This window comes from Palaemon carinicauda, chromosome 3 (assembly GCF_036898095.1).
Source record: "Palaemon carinicauda isolate YSFRI2023 chromosome 3, ASM3689809v2, whole genome shotgun sequence".
NCBI lineage: Eukaryota > Metazoa > Arthropoda > Malacostraca > Decapoda > Palaemonidae > Palaemon > Palaemon carinicauda.
The window spans coordinates 149,988,768-150,008,782 of NC_090727.1; the positions used below are offsets into that span (position 1 = coordinate 149,988,768).

The 20,015-nt window shown below is 34.7% G+C and overlaps 2 protein-coding genes across 2 annotated transcripts; both read left to right on the forward strand.

Moving 5' to 3' along the window:
• Positions 1-4,343: 4,343 nt before the first annotated feature.
• Positions 4,344-6,297, forward strand: LOC137637955 (cuticle protein AM1199-like). Its single transcript, XM_068370061.1, has 3 exons — positions 4,344-4,473; positions 4,524-4,683; positions 5,960-6,297. Exons 1-3 carry the CDS (start codon positions 4,344-4,346, stop codon positions 6,117-6,119), a joined length of 450 nt encoding a protein of 149 aa, XP_068226162.1. The 3' UTR covers positions 6,120-6,297.
• A 4,880-nt stretch (positions 6,298-11,177) lies between these two features.
• LOC137637956 (cuticle protein AM1199-like) lies at positions 11,178-16,996 on the forward strand. Its single transcript, XM_068370062.1, has 3 exons — positions 11,178-11,261; positions 15,425-15,690; positions 16,713-16,996. Exons 1-3 carry the CDS (start codon positions 11,253-11,255, stop codon positions 16,870-16,872), a joined length of 435 nt encoding a protein of 144 aa, XP_068226163.1. The 5' UTR covers positions 11,178-11,252; the 3' UTR covers positions 16,873-16,996.
• The last annotated feature ends 3,019 nt before the right edge of the window (positions 16,997-20,015 follow it).

Consider the following 20,015-nt stretch of genomic DNA (forward strand, 5'->3'; position numbering starts at 1 on the left):
CCACTCCTCTAAATTGCCAGTTTCTCTTACTTTCACTTCGTCATATATCATTTTCAACCTTTCCTGATATTTACTTTTTACCCCCGGTTTTATTAGCTCTTCAACCCTCACTACTTCCCTTTTACATCCACCTACTCTATTCCCCCATTCTTTTGCTACAACTAATTTTCCTTCCACCAAAAAATGATCAGACATACCGTTAGCCATACCCCTAAACACGTGCACGTCTTTCAATCTTCCAAACATTCTTTTAGTTATCAACACATAATCCATTAATGCCCTTTCTACTATTCTTCCATTTGCCACTCTTACCCATGTATACTTATTTTTATCTTTCTTTTTGAAAAAGCTATTACTTATCACCATCTCTTGCTCAACACACATATCTACCAGTCTCTCACCACTCTCATTTTCACCTGATACGCCATACTTCGCAATGACACCTTCTACCTCTCCAGCGCCCACTCTAGCATTTAAGTCACCCATGACAACTACATAATTCCTTCTACCCAGTCCTTCTACACACCTAGTTAATTCATTCCAGAACTCATTCCGCTCTTCTTCACTTTTCTCACTACCTGGCCCATACGCACTGACAAACGCCCAACATTCCCTACCCAAATGAAAAAATAATGATAATTACAAAACGATATCACTTTATTATTATTATTATTATTATTATTATTATTATTAAACTTAGGAGCTTACACGGAACCATATGTGAAAGGGAATATACGGGAAATCTTGCAAGGAAATGACCATAGAGGGATTTTTATGAGAAAGTTATTGATAAATATCACCCAGATATTACCTTTGTCTAATTGTACGTCATAAACATACGCGCGAGGTAGCTGATGGTTCGGTATGTGATCTATAAAGGTTTAAATGTCACTCATTAATTTCAGAGACTGATCATGTATACATATGATTTGCGCCCAAGTTACCTCTTCACCCAAGCTAAGACCAGGGAGGGCTGCTGATGACTCAGCAGATAGACCTATAGGCTCACCCAAATCCCCAATTCTTAGCTTACAAGGATAGTGAGGTTGCAGACACAACAAGAAACTATCGAGCTTGAACGGGTCTCGAACCCCTGTCCAGCACATCACTAGGCAGGGACGTTTATAGTAGGTTACCACAACCTTCTGAATACCTCAAATTGAGGAAATGAATTGGTTATAAAGAGCAAACTATGAATATAAATAAATATATATATATATATATATATATATATATATATATATATATATATTCAGTATATATATATATATATATATATATATATATATATATATATATATATATATATATATATGTATATATATATATATATATATATATATATGTATGTATATATATATATATATATATATATATATATATATATATATATATATATATATATATATATATATATAAGTGGTAGGTTGGCCAGGTCACCAGCCACCCGTTGGGTTCTTTGACTGGCCATATAGTACTATATTGGATTCTTCTCTAGTTACGGCTCATTTTCCTTTGCCTAAACATACATCAAATAGTTTAGCCTCTTCTTTATACAATCTCTTCTTGCCTCTTACATCGACAACACTAAGATAACCGAAAATTTCATCTTCACTCAAGAGGTTAATTACTGCACCGCAATAGTTCAGTTACTACTTTCCTCTTGGTAAGGGTAAAAGAGACTCTTTAGCCATGGTAAACAGCTCTTCTAAGACAAAGACACAAAAAATTTAAACTATTATTCTCTAGTCGTGGTTAGTGCCATAGCCTCTGTACCATGGTCTTCCAATGTCTTGGGTTAGAGTTCTTTTGTTTGAGGGTACACTCAAGTACACTACTCTATCTGTTACCTTATTTCCTTTCCTCATTAGTTTATTTACCCTGTTGGAGCCATTGGGCATATGGCATCCTGCTTTTCCAACTAGAGTTGTAGCTTAGCCAGTAATAATAATAATAATAATAATAATAATAATAATAATAATAATAATAATAATAATAACAACAACAACAACAGCAATAATAACAACAACAATAATAATAATAATAATAATAATAATAATAATTAAATATTCATTTTTTGCTATAAAATAATAGGTAAATAGCAGATAAACTTAAAAGACAAATTAAAAAGAAGAAGATTACATAAAATATTCATTTAAATAGAAAGAGAGAAGTATTCTGGAAATCACGAGATTTTGAATGGCGTATATAAGTACTCTTCGTCTGGCCATTATCCAGATCCATTACGTGAAATGGCACAAAGGGAAATGGAATCCAGTTTTGATATCAGGAGAAAATGGCGAAATCTGATTCACCTTGGTTCTTTATGGGCTACCCCGCTCCCCACGGGAGACACAGCCTCCAGGCTGTCTGAAATATCAGTTTTCATGAAGACGAAAAGTAAAAATGCGAGACGAACGGTTATTAAAGCATTAAATTTAAATTTTTCTTTTTCGTCACCTTCTTTCAACACTTTCATCCGCAAATCAGTTCACTCTACGACCTACCTTTACATCCGGTTTGACCCAGGGTCATCCACATGGCCTATGACGGTGGGAGTTTGTGGGCCATGCTGGGTCTTAGGGCTATGATACTGGAGGGGGGGGGAGCTGTTCGTCTTCCAGGAGAGGGGGTCTGTGACAAGGGCTTTTGAAGTGATTCAAAGAGGGGGGTCATAAGGAAATGGGGGCATGTTATTCTATAAGCTGTTGTGGTAATCTTGGGGGAGGGGGCCTTCAGGGGGCGGTAACAAGGCTTGAAGACGAGGTGGTGTGTGTTTGGAGGTGTCCCTCAGGGTATATAAACAGACGGTCTGAGACGGAGTCCATCGGCATAACAGAGTCTTCCAGAGCCATCACCAGCTCACTACTCGAAGTCTTTTTAGTAGTATTTGTTGTCTACCGAGATCGCAATGAAGTTGGTGAGTATCAAGAAATTCTAGTTGATATTTATGAAATTCCTAAATAATTATCATGTTTATGTTTATGAGAAATTATTAATAAAACTGTCATTTCTGGTTGGTGGTTTCGATGTCTATGTTTATAAAGTCGAAAAATATTCACTACTGCCGTTTCATCTCAGTACTCTAAAAGATCTTGAAATGTATTTTCATATACTGTGTATATATATATATATATATATATATATATATATATATATATATATATATATATATATGTATGTATATATATATGTATATATATATATATATATATATATATATATATATATATATAGATCCATATATATATATATATATATATATATATATATATATATATATATATAGATACATATATATATAGATACATATATATATATATATATATATATATATATATATATATATATATATATATATATATATATATAGATACATATATATATATAGATACATATATATATATATATATATATATATATATGTATGTATATATACAGTATATGTATGAATCAGCTTTAGATAAAAAAATGCGTTTTTGAAACATTAACAAAGAAGCCTAATGAAATAATTACTTAGAACTTTTTCATTGCATTTTATTCGAAACCTTTTTCCAAAAATAAATCATATTTCAAAGGTGCCAAATAACTAATAAAAAGTAAGTGTACTCGAATTAAAATGTTTTAGTGGCCCCTCTCATTTACAAGACTTTTTCTTAAACTCCAATACATAAATCAAAGGTTAATGAAAATAACTACCTAGAATTATTCACGAAATAATTAGATTATTTTCCTAGCTTATTGCCAAAATTACATCTTGAAAAAAGACCGATAATTAGAAAAAGATTGTTCGTAATCTACATTCTTCAAAGGGTCAATTCTAAATTAAGTCTTCTTTATAAATATCAGACTTCGTGACTCGTACAGAAAATAATTTTTCCAGTGTAATTTACAAAGACAAAAATAGTTCTTAAACTCCCTGAGAACATAGACTTGTTTCACTATAACATTGGATTGCTACTCACACTTGTAAAAGTATGATATTGACTTCTGTTTGTAAAACAGCATAAATTTCACAAAAAAAGAGAAAAAGTTCAGGACGATAACGATGACAATAATTAAGCTTTTGAGTACAATTAAAGTCTCAGTTAATTTATTAAGCTTTTCCACAATGGTAACTCAAACATTCTAGGAAAGATTGTTACGCCATCTAACACTGTTAAAGAAATGCAAGCTAAGAGGGAAAAATAATGATGCAGAAATAAATTCTTTTTCAAAATAGTTACAAAACATTATATTTCAAGAATTTTTTTCCTGGTGATTCCTATTACTAACATATAAAAAAAGGTGCCGCCTAATGATCAAATGAATCCTCGATGATAATAACGATAAAGATGATGATGATGATATTTCAGGTCCTCGCACTCTCTGCCATTTTGGCCCTGGTTGCTGCCGAGGCACAACCCGAACCCGAACCCAAAGCTGAGCCCCAATTCGGCAGCAGGCCCTACCCCAACCCCAACCCCTACCCGTACCGCCAGAACCCGCACTACTACAGTACAACCGTCCTTACAACCATTACAACCGTCCCTACAACCACTTCGCCAGGACCATCCACGACTTCAGGCAGAACAACCACCGAGGCGCCTTCGATTACGACTTCAGGACCGAGAACGGGATCAGCGCCTCGGCCTCGGGAAGACCGGGACTCCGGGGACAGAGCAACGTCGCAGGAACTTTCAGGTGGGCCAAAATCTCATAAGATCAGTGTTGTTATTATTCACGTGTTTTATTAGAAATGGCAGTTTCGGGGGATAGGTAAAGTTTTTGTAATTAGAGATATTCAAATAATTTAAAACATCGATTTTAAAATAGATATGATATAGATTTTTTTTTTTTATTATGGAGCTGATTACCCAAGAACATTAGAATTTGTAACCTAGAAATAAATGAAACCACCGGAGTGATTATATAGGCCAATAAGAGGCCTCCCTAGAAATAGACATGAGGACGATGCTTCCAATAAGAGGCCTCCCAAAACTAGACATTGTCAATGATACTTCTAGACTTAAAGAGTTGAACATGACAGTTCCCTCCAGTCCTGCACCTTAACACTTCCTAATTCCAAATGGAAGTCACATGGTCTTTTACGGATGCCCATTTCAAATATCTTTATGAAGCAAAGACCAAGCTAGATCCCTTTTCTACCTCAAACCAGAGTAAAAACCAGACGAACACTGAAGTGTGCATCATCTAAAAGACCGCCATATTTGTTTTAAAATTACCGATGACCTCAGTAACTCAAAATATTTGGACTAGGGTCTTCGATACTGCAATAAATCCTGACAGGAGGTTCGCAAAAGACGTCTTTGAGCGGAAAGGAAAACCACAACGAATGGCTTCGTGATGTTGATTCTTGCAGATGAAACGAACCGCTTCGATGCCGAGATGAAAGTGTCCGTTCGTATTGTTGGAGGTCAGAGATTCGTCGGAAAGGGTCGCTGGGACTTGGGTCAAGGTCCATTGGAGGTTTCAAGTTCTAGCGGAAGTCAATTTTTTTTTCTTTATCGGTTACATAATGTAATCACGACTGATAGATGATTTATGATGAGAAAGGGGGAGGGTAAGGAGGGGCCGATAATATATCTAACAAACAGAAGAGGGTTGTTGTGGCCTGATTGGTAACGTCTCTGCCTGGTGTTTGCTCAGACTCGTTAGTACCTTTAGTGTCTGGAACCTTACTATCCTTGTGAACTAAGGTTTGGGGGGTTTGGGGGAGCCTATAGGGTTATCTGCCGAGTCATCAGCAGCCATTGCCTGGCTCTCCCTGGACCTAGTTTGTTTGGAGAGGGGGCTTGGGCACTCATCATATAATGTATGGTCAGTCTCTAGGGCATTGTCCTGCTTGCTAGGGCATTGTCACTGTCCCTTGCCTCTGCCATTCATGAGTGGCCTTTAAACCTTTAAGAGAATCACTCATCCCAACAGCACTAATCTCCCTCCATCCTTCCATCCTCAGCTTCCAGCATCCCGAAGGAAACGTTGGCCGCGTGGACTACGTGGCCGACGAATTCGGCTACAGGGCCACCTCCCCCCTCATCCCGCCCATCCCCGCCCACTCCCTCCAGCAGATACGCAAAGCTGACTACGAACGCGCCCGTGGCATCCGCTGGTACTAGACTCCCTTGAAAGGGCTTCTCTCCGCCTCCCGAGGACTTCTGGATGCCGCCGTCGGACCTGCAATGAAGACGCCCTTGATTCGCGCCCTAACTGACTAACTCTTTGGGACTAACCAGGATTTAAACTTGAACTTGTGGCCATTAATTTGATGCTGCTGCTTTTTACCTTAGATTACCTTAAAACTTCTCCAATTTCCTTAAATTTGAAGCTCGTAATTTCGCAAAACCGAAATTACCTAAGAATTACCTGAAAAATTACCTTGAAACCAAGCAAATTACCTCAAACTAAAGTAATTACCATAAAAGTTTAAACCCTTATAACCAAGCTTTTGAATTGCTTAAATTTTATTTTAAAAAATTCCTTACACCTTTTTTGCTTATTTCAGTTTCATCTTTTTCTTTTGCATCTGATCCTATAAAACTGATTGATAGAATTTTTTCAATATCTTATAGAAGTGAATATCCAGCGCTGTGTCCTTTGAAGTAACGGGTCATCATAATTCTTTTATGTAATCTTTGTCAACTTTAGTTCTTTTCTGCTTGAATAAAAAACCAAATAATGGTGTGGTGTTATTTCCATCGTGATATCCTCCTTTGAATTGATGGGTCCGTGACGAGAAATTGATCGCGTGAAATTGCCAGAGTAGTTGAGGACATATCCTGAAGACATGTTTTGAATCATCACTTATTTTTATTTTTTTTTTTCAATCAGATGTCGAACACTGAACAAATTTTTGAATCTCAATGAAAATCTGTAAAACATCTTGCTTTATTGTATCTAAATTTCTGTTGGTTAAATTGCAAAGAATTCAAAACTGTCAAAGAACTCGGGATATAGATAAGATATGTACAAATACGCACCCCTTTATCACTAGGGTATGATTACTCCCTCTCCCCCAACCCAAGGGATGGGGAGGAACCGAGTATACATCTGGCAATGACGCCGAACGCTATCGGATATATATATATATATATATATATATATATATATATATATATATATATATATATATATATATGTGTGTGTGTGTGTGTATATATGTATATAAATATATATATATATATGTGTGTATATATATGTATATATATGTGCATATATATACATATATATATATATATATATATATATATATATATATATATATATATATATACATATTCACACACACACACACACATATATATATACAGTATATATATATATATATATATATATATATATATATATATATATATATATATGTGTGTGTGTGTGTGTGAATATGTATATATATATATATATATATATATATATATATATATATATATATATATATATATATATATATATATATGTATATATATGCACATATATATACATATATATACACACACATATATATATATATATATATATATATATATATATATATATATATATATATATATGTATATACATATATATACACACACACACACATATATATATATATATATATATATATATATATATGTGTGTGTGTGTGTGTGTGTGTATAAGTAAATAAATATATATATATATATATATATATATATATATATATATATATATATATATATATACATATGTTCTCTATTATATGGGGGAGATAGCATGAAAATTCTGACAGCACGCTGATATGTCAAGTCTCGATGAATTCTATTATAAAGAAGAGAAAAAATACAAGATTTGTTGAAATACAAAGAAATGTTTTTTATCAGCCTAAATATTTCAAAAGAAAAGAATTTATTCTTACAAAGAAGTCAAATATATCTTTGAAATAATCGAAGAAACCATTGTTTTAATTTTTTTCTTGGATAAAAAGGAAAAAATCAAAATTAAGGTTACCCTGCTAGATGAAGACTAAAGAAATTTTTTCAGCCATGGAGATTATGGACAGGGATAGTCTACATATGAAAGATTTATTATTTATTTCAATGTTATTATTGTTTATAAACTTCTTGTAGTTTTTCCTTATTTCCTTTCCACACTAGGCTATTTTCCCTGTTGGAGCCCTTGGGCTTATAGCATTCTGCTCTTCACACTATGGTTGTAGCTTAGCAAGTAATAATAATAATAATAATAATAATAATAATAATAATAATAATAATAATAATAATAATAATAATCTGTTTTCACTGGGCCCCTTGCAAAGCTCTCACTTCAACAGAAACTTGGTCAGCGCCCAGAGCACATGCGCAGCCCTGATGAGGTGACACGGTTTAGTGTTCATTCTTTTACTTGAAAGTGGATCCATCGGCTACTTACTGCTCAAGGCGTGCGCACAACTTGCTTACCTAAGCAGAACCAAAAGGTTTTTACTATCCATCTTTTAAATCATCGACCAGCATACTACGATCTTATCATATACATATATATACATATATATGTATATATATATATATATATATATATATATATATATATATATATATATATATATATATATACACATATATGTATATATAAAGATATATATATACATATTTACATATATATATATATATATATATATATATATATATATATATATATATATATATATATATATATATATATATATATAGTATATGTTTGTGTATGTCTTCTCTGATAAAATAAAAATAATGAGTGTTGGTGATGAAACTATCATAAAATGGCCAAGAGTTCCACATTTACCAATCACCTGTAATTGTGGAAATGGTCTGATTTCGTTTCTAAATACAAATCCTGATTCAACAGGATTAAATACAGCAGAATCAGATTCAAGATTCAAGTCAACCATTTACCCTTATTTCTATTCGGCGCCAAGGTCCGAATCCTTGCTCGGCCAGAAGCACTTTTCATAAAAAAGAAAGAATTTCTATTTCGGTCTGCGATCCTGTGGCAATGAGAGTTCGATATCAAAAGGAATTTCTAACCTATCTTGTGTACGTATGTATATATATATATATATATATATATATATATATATATATATATATATATATATATATATATATATATACATATATATATATATATATATATATATATATATATATATATATATATATATATATATATATATATATATATATATATATACATATATGTCTGTGTGTGTACATGCATACATACATACCATACATAGATTGATAGATAGATGAATAGAATGATAATTGTGTGTTTGCATCATGATGCATAAAAAAAATGATATCGTTCATTATAAGCATATAAGAAACCACCAAGTACAAGACAACAGCATAAAGAAAAATCTTCCCACACAAAAACAAAAAAATTCTAACGTTGTCATAGACATCATCATCTAAAGATATTATAAGTTTATTGACTTTCATTTGATGTTACCTGTTATATAGACAGGGCCACCTATACTAGGTTGGTTTGCTGTTGCAATCAGCCTAAAATCTCCCATAATCACCTATCCGCAGATGGCCAGCGTGGTGATGAAAAGTGCTCAAACTCCAGACATATATAATAATAATAATAATAATAATAAAAATAATAATAATAATAATAATAATTTTGCATAATCAGAGAAACTCGGGGGTTTTCGCGACGTCATTAATATTGAAAAAGTTGAAATGTCTGCAAAGTTAAAAAGGGGTTTTGTAACATAAGAGATGCTTATCATTATTACTATCATCATTATTATTAATACAACTATTATTATTATTATTATTATTATCAGTGGTAGTAGTAGTAGTAGTAGTAGTAGTAGTAGTTATTTAAACATTAATTAAGGATTCAACCAAACAGAGCAATTAAGATATTTAGAAAACTATTTGAATATCACCGAATTAACAGAAAAATAAACAAATCTCTCTCTCTCTCTCTCTCTCTCTCTCTCTCTCTCTCTCTCTCTCTCTCTCTCTCTCTCTTCATCTTATAATATAAATAACTAGGTTACAAAAACAAGAGAAATTCAAATGGTATATCCTATAACTCTCAAATACTTTGAGAAAATCTAATCTCAATGTAAATTCAAATTAAATATATTACTTTGTTTCTTATACAGATATCGAGGGCTGAAAATAGCGATTTAAAAACTATTACGTTGCATGCAAGATTATGCAATATTACTACCCGATTTTATCGTGCAGTACTTAATGCAAATCAGATTGGAATATAAATTAATTTAAATTCTAATGAATTGGTAAGACTTTGATTCAAACTGAGATCCCAATAACCTTCAGAGAGAAGATAATAAGAAACTTAAATGTAAGAATATGATTCGGATTTATCTTTATTATTGATAAAAGATTAAATATTGAATACAAACCATATTATCTTTTCATAGGTTTTTATTATTATGCACACAAAATTTCCGTTAACAAAATAACCTTTCCGAAAAAAATATAAAAAAACTAAATTCCATATTAAAATAAGATTGGATATTTTCTGTTTCTCACGTATAAGTATTTTGACACAAAAAACGCCTGCATGAAATGCAAGTAAATTAATCTATAAAGGGAGAAAATGAATAGCAAAGCATATAATGAAATGAAACCACACAAAAGCAAAACTTGACCACAACTCCCGCGCCATTATCAGCCACATGACCTAAATTACATCCTGATTGACCTTAGCTGATCCGCATGACGTCATTACAGTGCGAAGTAGGAACTTGTATTTAGGTAAGGGAGATGATATGAAGAGGAAAAGGGGGGGGGGGGTGATATTACGGTGTCAAAGTATGGAAGGATGGGAGAAAATATGTTAGTGAGAAGGGGAGGGGGAGAAGGAAGCAATCGAGGTCTACATAGGAAGGCGGTAGGGGAGGAGATACAGGGATTAGAGGGAGATGGGGAGGGGGGGGGGACTGCTAAAGCCAAAGTGGTAATATATAATCTCCTTCACTAAAACGAGAAAAGGATTGGGAGTGTGGGGGTGGGGTGGGATGTGCATGAGTAAAAGCAGGGGGTGGGGGGGGGGGTAGCAGGTGTTGCTTAACAAGCAAAGGTGAATATTGGAGGCGGTAACGAATCCAAAAGGGACACGAAGGCCTCTTCGGAGAGACATTCTCCGCCTCCGGAGATCTTGTATAAATAGAGCGGATTCCCGAAGACCGACCAGAGACCTCCACGGAGCCATCCTCAGCACTTACTCGTAGCTCCAGAGATCGCAAGCGCTCTTGCTGTTGCCAAACGATCGTCATGCAGTTTGTGAGTATCTTTAGAGGGACGATGAGTTGTAAATGTGGTCACGAGACTTTATTTTCTGATATAACATAAATCGATAAAGTATTTTCTGATATAAGTTAAATAGTTATAGTATTTTCTGTTATAATTTAAAGAGATAAAGGAAAGTAGTCTGTGCTTTCGTATTACCCCAAGAGCTAAAATTGTCTCTATGTTTCAGTATTACCTCGAGAGGTAACGTAGAGTCCATTTTAGTATCAGTGTTAGTTCTAGAGCAGAACTGATGATATACTTCCTATAATAAGTATCAGCCCAAGAACTAGAGTAGACGATATTTTAGTACTATCTCAAAAGTTAAAGCAAGCCATATTCCGTATTTTAGTGTTTCTTCAAAGAGACAGGGTAGGTCATGAACTACATTTCATCTTACTGTTTTCTCGTATTATTCTTTAAGAATCTCATGCATTGAGTAGTTCTGATACATTAAGACAAACAACATGTATGTACTTATAAAAACAACTATCAATTAATACTGTTCATTTAATTATTCATGGAAGTGGTCTGAAGTTCTTGTTTTATCAGTATTTATGGTTAGTTAAAGAACTCAATTCCTTCTTTCGTTAAAATCACTTCACCGTTTCTGTAACAAAATTAAAACTATTTCTTTTTTCGTACTCTGGGGGTTTTCCTAATAGAGCCCTGTAGCAATGAGGTCTCTAACCAGAGTCACATCCTGAATTGTATATACTATAATTAATAATAATAATAATAATAATAATAATAATAATAATAATAATAATAATAATAGCTGCATCGGCAGAGTTTATTTTCTTATCCAATTTTTCTATTTTCCGGATAATTCTCTTCTCTAGAGCACTGCAATCAGCCAGCAGACTTGAAAAATTCATCAGTCGGGTGAATGACAAAATCGGGAAGATTTTTCAAGTATATTCTCACAAAATACAAGTAAAACTTTTGGTACAAAATAGTAAAAACTACGACGCGTTTCGAGGATAAGTCCTTCCTCTTCTTCAGGTAGAGAGTGAGGTGGATGCTGCAGTCGGGTGGTATTTATACCCAGGATCAGGATTACAAGTGAAAGGGCTGGAATTTTCATTGGTTTTCATTGGTTGATCGGAGCTGATATGGTATGGTGCCTGATGTACGATGATCTCTGCCGGGAATACCAGTCTGTGACGTCATCGGGGGACCTGAGTTTTGATTGGCTGAGGCGCGCTCTGAGCCAGCCAGGCTGCTCTCCCGCTCAGAAAAGTGTCCCACGTGGCTGAGATCATTTCCTACTTCGGCGTCAAAATTCGGGTTTCTTGATGTATCAATACGACGGCTTGATGGTAACAAAAACATCTCTTGGGTCGTATTAAGGGTGGGTTTATCTCGCTGTATCAGTAGGGCTTCTAGGATGCGTAGACGTCGACCATCTGGGGCGCTACCAATAATCTTGGTGTTACTGATAATATCAGCTAGACAAATAGGGGTGTTATGTCTTTGTAGGGCATGATTCTTTATAGCCCCTTGCTGTACGTGGCAAGAAATTCTCTTGGAAAGACGCATAGTTGTCATGCCAATATAATTTCCGGGACAACCACGGATAGGGCATTGATATGCATAGACAACATTCGTCTTCTTTAAGAAATCCTGCTCTGGGGGCGCTGGGTTATTCCTCATAATAAGGCTTTTCGTCTTGGCCGTTTGGTAATATATGATGAAGTCCAATTTCTGGGTGTTTTCAGTAGGGGATACATTATTCTTGATGATTTCTTTCATTGCCTTCTCGTCTTGCAGGTAATTCGGATGCATATGTCCTTTGTAAAATAGCTTGATGTTATTGCTACTGTCGATTCTCTCGGCGGGGTCGGGTTCGTACCACTTGTCTACTGCTTTCCTGACTTCCTTTTGGACGTGCTTATTAGAGAATCCATTGTTGACAAGTACTTGGGATATTCGGTCCAGTTCCTTGTGTGCGTCTTTCCAAGAGAATTTCTTGCCACGTACAGCAAGGGGCTATAAAGAATCATGCCCTACAAAGACATAACACCCCTATTTGTCGAGCTGATATTATCAGTAACACCAAGATTATTGGTAGCGCCCCAGATGGTCGACGTCTACGCATCCTAGAAGCCCTACTGATACAGCGAGATAAACCCACCCTTAATACGACCCAAGAGATGTTTTTGTTACCATCAAGCCGTCGTATTGATACATCAAGAAACCCGAATTTTGACGCCGAAGTAGGAAATGATCTCAGCCACGTGGGACACTTTTCTGAGCGGGAGAGCAGCCTGGCTGGCTCAGAGCGCGCCTCAGCCAATCAAAACTCAGGTCCCCCGATGACGTCACAGACTGGTATTCCCGGCAGAGATCATCGTACATCAGGCACCATACCATATCAGCTCCGATCAACCAATGAAAACCAATGAAAATTCCAGCCCTTTCACTTGTAATCCTGATCCTGGGTATAAATACCACCCGACTGCAGCATCCACCTCACTCTCTACCTGAATAAGAGGAAGGACTTATCCTCGAAACGCGTCGTAGTTTTTACTATTTTGTACCAAAAGTTTTACTTGTATTTTGTGAGAATATACTTGAAAAATCTTCCCGATTTTGTCATTCACCCGACTGATGAATTTTTCAAGTCTGCTGGCTGATTGCAGTGCTCTAGAGAAGAGAATTATCCGGAAAATAGAAAAATTGGATAAGAAAATAAACTCTGCCGATGCAGCCATTACTTTTAACTCAACCTGCCTAAAAGGGGGTCTCCTACCACAATAATAATAATAATAATAATAACAACGATGACTGAAATCCAGCGTTGAGAGGAGTAGCCATCGGGAGTCAGGTTAGGCAAATAACCCATTTTATACAAAAAAAAAAAAAAAAAAAAAAAACTTTAAGTATTATTCTCTGCTCTATAATCAAACAAAATTGGGGGTTTCTCTCCACATATGCATTTGCAAAACAAAGAACGAGAACTTTAGAATTTTTTTCTCGTAAATGTAAATATTTTAGTGAAAGGAAAGTCTGCAGATACCTTTCCCACGTTTAAAAATAGAATTTTTTTTCAGACAGTATTTAACGTTCTGGAATGAAGCCGGATTAGATCTTATTCCTCTATTCGTATAACAGAGACAAAGAGCATTAAATGGATCAAGTCATAGCAGAATTAGAGAAAATACTCTGGAGTAACTTAGGAATGTTTCAGCTCAACGCAAAATTAAGCAGTACATATGTTTTTTTTTTTTTTTTTTTTGGGGGGGGGGGGCTACTTAAATTTATGCGATACAAGAATATATGAATATTAATAAATTTATAAATGTATACGGATAAAAATGAGCCTGTACCCTAAAAAAGAAATTTCAATAACTTACAGTATAAAGATATTGATTATTATGATTGGAACAAAAAACTCTAGTAGAGATAAACATTGACCTATCTATCGCAGAGAAAAATTTGGACATACCAATGAAAAATATATAAACTCGGTTCTCAATAATTGAGTTTCACTTTTTCTAAACTTCAGATTATACGAAACTTCCATCTTAATAAGCGTTAAAATTACAGGACCTCACACCCACCAAAATTCAGCCCATGCGATTGTTTTAAGAGAAGGGAATTTATTCTTTGAGAATAATGGGAACTTAAACACGGGCCTCAATTACCTGCAGGAAAGATGGAGTTAATTCTCTGGGAACACGAACTCGCCCCACCAGACCTGTCAAGTAAAGTACTTAGTTATTGCTCTGGCACAATTGCCATCGATCGCTGTCTGGGGATAAACTTACTTTGGAAATGGAGATGAAATTGGGTTTATATTTCCATCAAGAGAAATGGAAATAAAGCTTGGTGTTTGATCAGCAGGAACTGCTCGGGTGTATGTGAGAGAGAGAGAGAGAGAGAGAGAGAGAGAGAGAGAGAGAGAGAGAGAGAGAGAGAGAGAGAGAGAGAGAGAGAGAGAGAAAGATTATTTTAAAGTAGTAAAGATAAAAGAAAATTAACAGATATTTCAGACACCAATCCAATCTCCATCGCAAATGGAGCCCTTGGGCTTATACCATCTTGCTTTTCCAACTAGGGTTGTAGCTTGGCTTATGATAATGATGATAATAATAATAATAATAATAATAATAATAATCATAATAAGTCCTCGTTCATCCACCTCATTTCAGGTCGTCGTGTTTTCTTTCTTGCTTTCGGTGGCGGCCGCTCTGCCGGAGCCGGAAGCCAAAGCCCAGTTCGGCAATAGGCCTACCTACCGACCTAGGCCTTACTCCTACTGGCCTCACGACCACCTCGCAAGAACCGTCTACGACTTCCGACGTAACGACCACAACGGAGCCTTCAACTACGAGTTCCAGACTGAGAATGGAATCCGGGTGGCCGCCTCTGGAAGGCCTGGAATCAGGGGCCAGAGCAACGTGGTGGGGTCCTACAGGTAAGGTTCCCTTCTCGAGTTCTTAATCTAATTCACTGATTCAGTCTCATGATTATTACTGTTTAATTCTGGTATGTAGTCTTATTACTATGATGATCTATTTCTGTACATTACTCGATTTTAGAACTCATCATCATAGTCTCAATTTTTTTAAGAACGATTTCAAGTCATGTAATTTTCTCGTTCATATTATCCCTTATGTGGATAGCGATAACTGATTCAGATTTCGAATAACAAAATAAAAGTCCTTTAGTTGTTATTCAGTTTTGATATTCTATTATTATTATCTTTATCTTTATTAATATTACTACTACTAATGCAACCGCTAAATGAACAAAGCCACTCAAACACAAATCAATACATTTTCCTGGAAGTTAAAAGAATTTTGAATCCAGAATTATCTGATCCCTGAGATTAAGTCATTAAGATACGAGACCTAATTACTCCACAAGTGTAATTCAACTCTAAGAAACTGCTAATAATGATCACAAAGTCGGAAATCCAGAAGAATCCTTTGGTGACGGTCGTCCTTGAAGGTGGAATCATAACACAGTTCTGTCAAAATGACACATATGATTAATACCCAGGATCATCTGATTGCGGGAAAGGTCACTGGGATCTTTTAAAATAAAAATAAAAATAATTTTCTATGAAATTCAAATGACGCCATGGACCAACTGAAAACTGAATTGTTTCATGATCGTCTCTTTATATTAAAGAATTATTCTATTATTTCTCAGCGTTGTTTAATTCAATTCAAATAAACACAGAGAGGACAAGAAATCTAATGAACTAAGTAATCAACGACAGAAACTAAGCAATCAAAATCTTGAGAGACATTTGAGACCCGGATGATGACCGACAGAAAGGCTACTAATAACACATGAAAAATCCGTCTTTTTTCCCCGACTCCAAAATCTGTATCTTCTCCCGATTGCAAAATTTGTTTTTTCCCCGACTGCAAAATCTGTCTTTTTTACCCGACTACAAAATCTAATGATCCTTCGTGTGCTCCTTCGCAGCTATCCCCATCCCGAAGGAGGCGTCGCTCAGGTGGACTACGTGGCCGACGAATTCGGCTACAGGGCCACCTCCCCCCTCATCCCGCCCATCCCCGCCCACTCCCTCCAGCAGATACACAAAGCCGAATACGAACGCGCCCGTGGCATCCGATGGTACTAAAAGGACGGCTTGATCCTCCGAAGGGAGACTGGTCCAGTTCGGAGGATTTTAGGATGTCTCTCTGGGTCCACCGTCGAAAGGAATTCTAATTTTCCAGTTGTTGGATCGAAATGATTCTAACGATAGTTATGTTTCTTCTCTCTCTCTCTCTCTCTCTCTCTCTCTCTCCTCTCTCTCTCTCTCCTCTCTCTCTCTCTCTCTCTCTCTCTCTCTTCTATAACTATAACTTCTATCTCTCTCTCTCTCTTTTCCTATAGCTATAACTTCTACTATTAAACAACTATGATTTTCACGTTCCTTTGGCGCACCTATTTACGAACGATATTATAACTCGAAAGTCTGAATAAATGCAAAATAAAACACTGTGTATCTTTGTTCCCTTACCATACACCTACGTGAGAGAGAGAGAGAGAGAGAGAGAGAGAGAGAGAGAGAGAGAGAGAGAGAGAGAGATTATACAAAATGATTATGGATAATCTATGCAAGGTAACAAGCGGTTAAAGAGGCATGAAGACCTTTCCGCCATTTAATGACGTCACGTCCTACATCGGTTTGCGCTGACACCCCCAATATCAAGAAGAAGAAGAAGAAGAAGAAGAATGTAGTCACGAGCTACATTAGTTTGTAGCACATTTCCATAATAAGAAATGTATTATTTCACATTAGATGATGTTAATAATCATGTTAATACAGCAGAAAATTATTATGTTACAGACAAATGCTAAATATAAAAATTAGAAATATTCCACTATATTCTAACATCTAAATATAATGAATGGCTGTTAGATGGTGGAAACTATAATGAGATACTGGCTATAAATCGCTCAAAATAAAAAGATAGAACGCAAAATTACTCACGGTAATATCCAGTGATATCCTTGAAGATATAAGTAATGGCTCTGAAAATTGATTATTATAATTGAAAAAACTACTACATTTGTCCCCCAATAGCAACATGAAGAAAATCTCCTTTGAACGATCTTTTAATAGATATTATTCATCACCAAATGCATATGAAATTATATATTCAGACTCTCACACATATACAAATATACGTGTCTATATATATATATATATATATATATATATATATATATATATATATATATATCTATGTATATATACACACACATATATATATATATATATATATATATATATATATATATATATATATATATATATATATATATTCCTCCATTGAAATGTCTTGGAGCCCTTTACTTTTGATGAACATAAATCACTTTTGGTTTATGATGTTCAAGGAAAGTGGGCGTAAATATATATATATATATATATATATATATATATATATATATATATATATATATATATATATATATATATATATATATACACACACACATATATATATATATATATATATATATATATATATATATATATATATATATATATATATATATATATATATATATATATATATATATATATGGCCAACGCGGCTGGCGATACGCTGCCATGCATCGCTTGCCAAAAACAGAGGGTCAATGAAATATTGTTAATTTAGTAATGGATAAGGAAAGCACAAGGAAGTGCAAGTAGATGAGTTCCTCATGAAATTTGCGTCCATTACCTGTATGTATAAACTCCTGGAGGCTAAGTCTATATTATTTGGAAATATTTATTTCGCATCAAATTCTCTATAAAAAGATCTTGACTTCGATATTATTGTATTATGGATGTTTTCCACAGCTATTGAGATATGATGTTATTTAAACGTGATCATTTCCAGGAAGTATCCTGTGCCTGACTATCGTGAAACAAAATCGCACATTACAAAGACAATCAACAACAACTGTTTGCGATCTATTACTTAGAAAGTCAATAATGATGCTAAGAAAAGACTCATCCACTCCCAACTGTTTGAGTCTGGGAGTGATTAACACGGTCAAAGGAAGCAATAAAATCAGAGCCTGAAATTGCATATAAAAATAAGGATATATATATATATATATATATATATATATATATATATATATATATATATATATATATATATATATATATATATATATATATATATATATATATATATATATATATATATATATATATATATCAATTTAGTGAGATCGGTGTCACTGTATGGACATGAGTGTCGTATAACAACAGATTTTGTAGAAATAAACATAAAAAAGCAACCTCGTGTACAACAGAACCGTGAACGAAAGGGAAACAAGCGGATAGAAAATGAGAGATTTAATCACGTTAAATGACCGACTTTGAAGAGTGTTCCAATTATATTTCGTCTGTTTTGATTTGTTTTTTGATAGGAAAGGATTCGTACTTTTGGGGGGTTAAAGATACTTCTTTGACTTTCTCTAAAAAGAAAAATATCTACTCAGATGGTCATACAAATATTAACTTATGCATCAGAAACTTGGAGCCTTACTAAAGCCTTAGGACATTAGCTATACTCAATTTTTTTTAAAGAGGCGCCTTTCCACGGACTCGCAGCGGTGCCCTTTTAGCTCGGAAAAGTTTCCTTCTATCTGATTGGTTAGAATTATCTTGTCCAAACAATCAGCGATCAGGAAACTTTTCCGAGCTAATAGGGGCCCCCCTGCAATCAGTGCAAATCTGCCTTACTAAAAAGAATTGACTATAGTTACAACTCAAAGAACAATGGAGAGCGTAATGATGGGATTAACACAAAAGAAAGGAAAAGAATAACATGGATAAGAGAGCAAACTAAAGTAGACGATATTCTAACTTTCAGAGTTTTGGGGATTGAAGTATTTTTAGATGCTATGGAAGATTCAAATTATTTTGGGAGATGAAATTCTTTAAAATGGGCGCAGTCTTTCTGGGGGTCTTTAGTTCCCTTATTTTCTATTTGTTTCGATTCTTTTTTTTATTAGAGGATTAGGGAGAAAACACAATTGGACGGACAAACAAAAGAAAAGAGAAAGCAAAACCCATAATTTTCTCAATGGAATCATTCACCTGAGAGGAAATGATAAAATAGTAAGAGGCTCCCCGCCTGCTCTCTCTCTCTCTCTCTCTCTCTCTCTCTCTCTCTCTCTCTCTCTCTCTCTCTCTCTCTCTCTCTCTCTCTCTCTCTCTCTCTATAGGGGATTTATATATAAGCTAAATAAGCTATAACTTAGGCCCCCGAA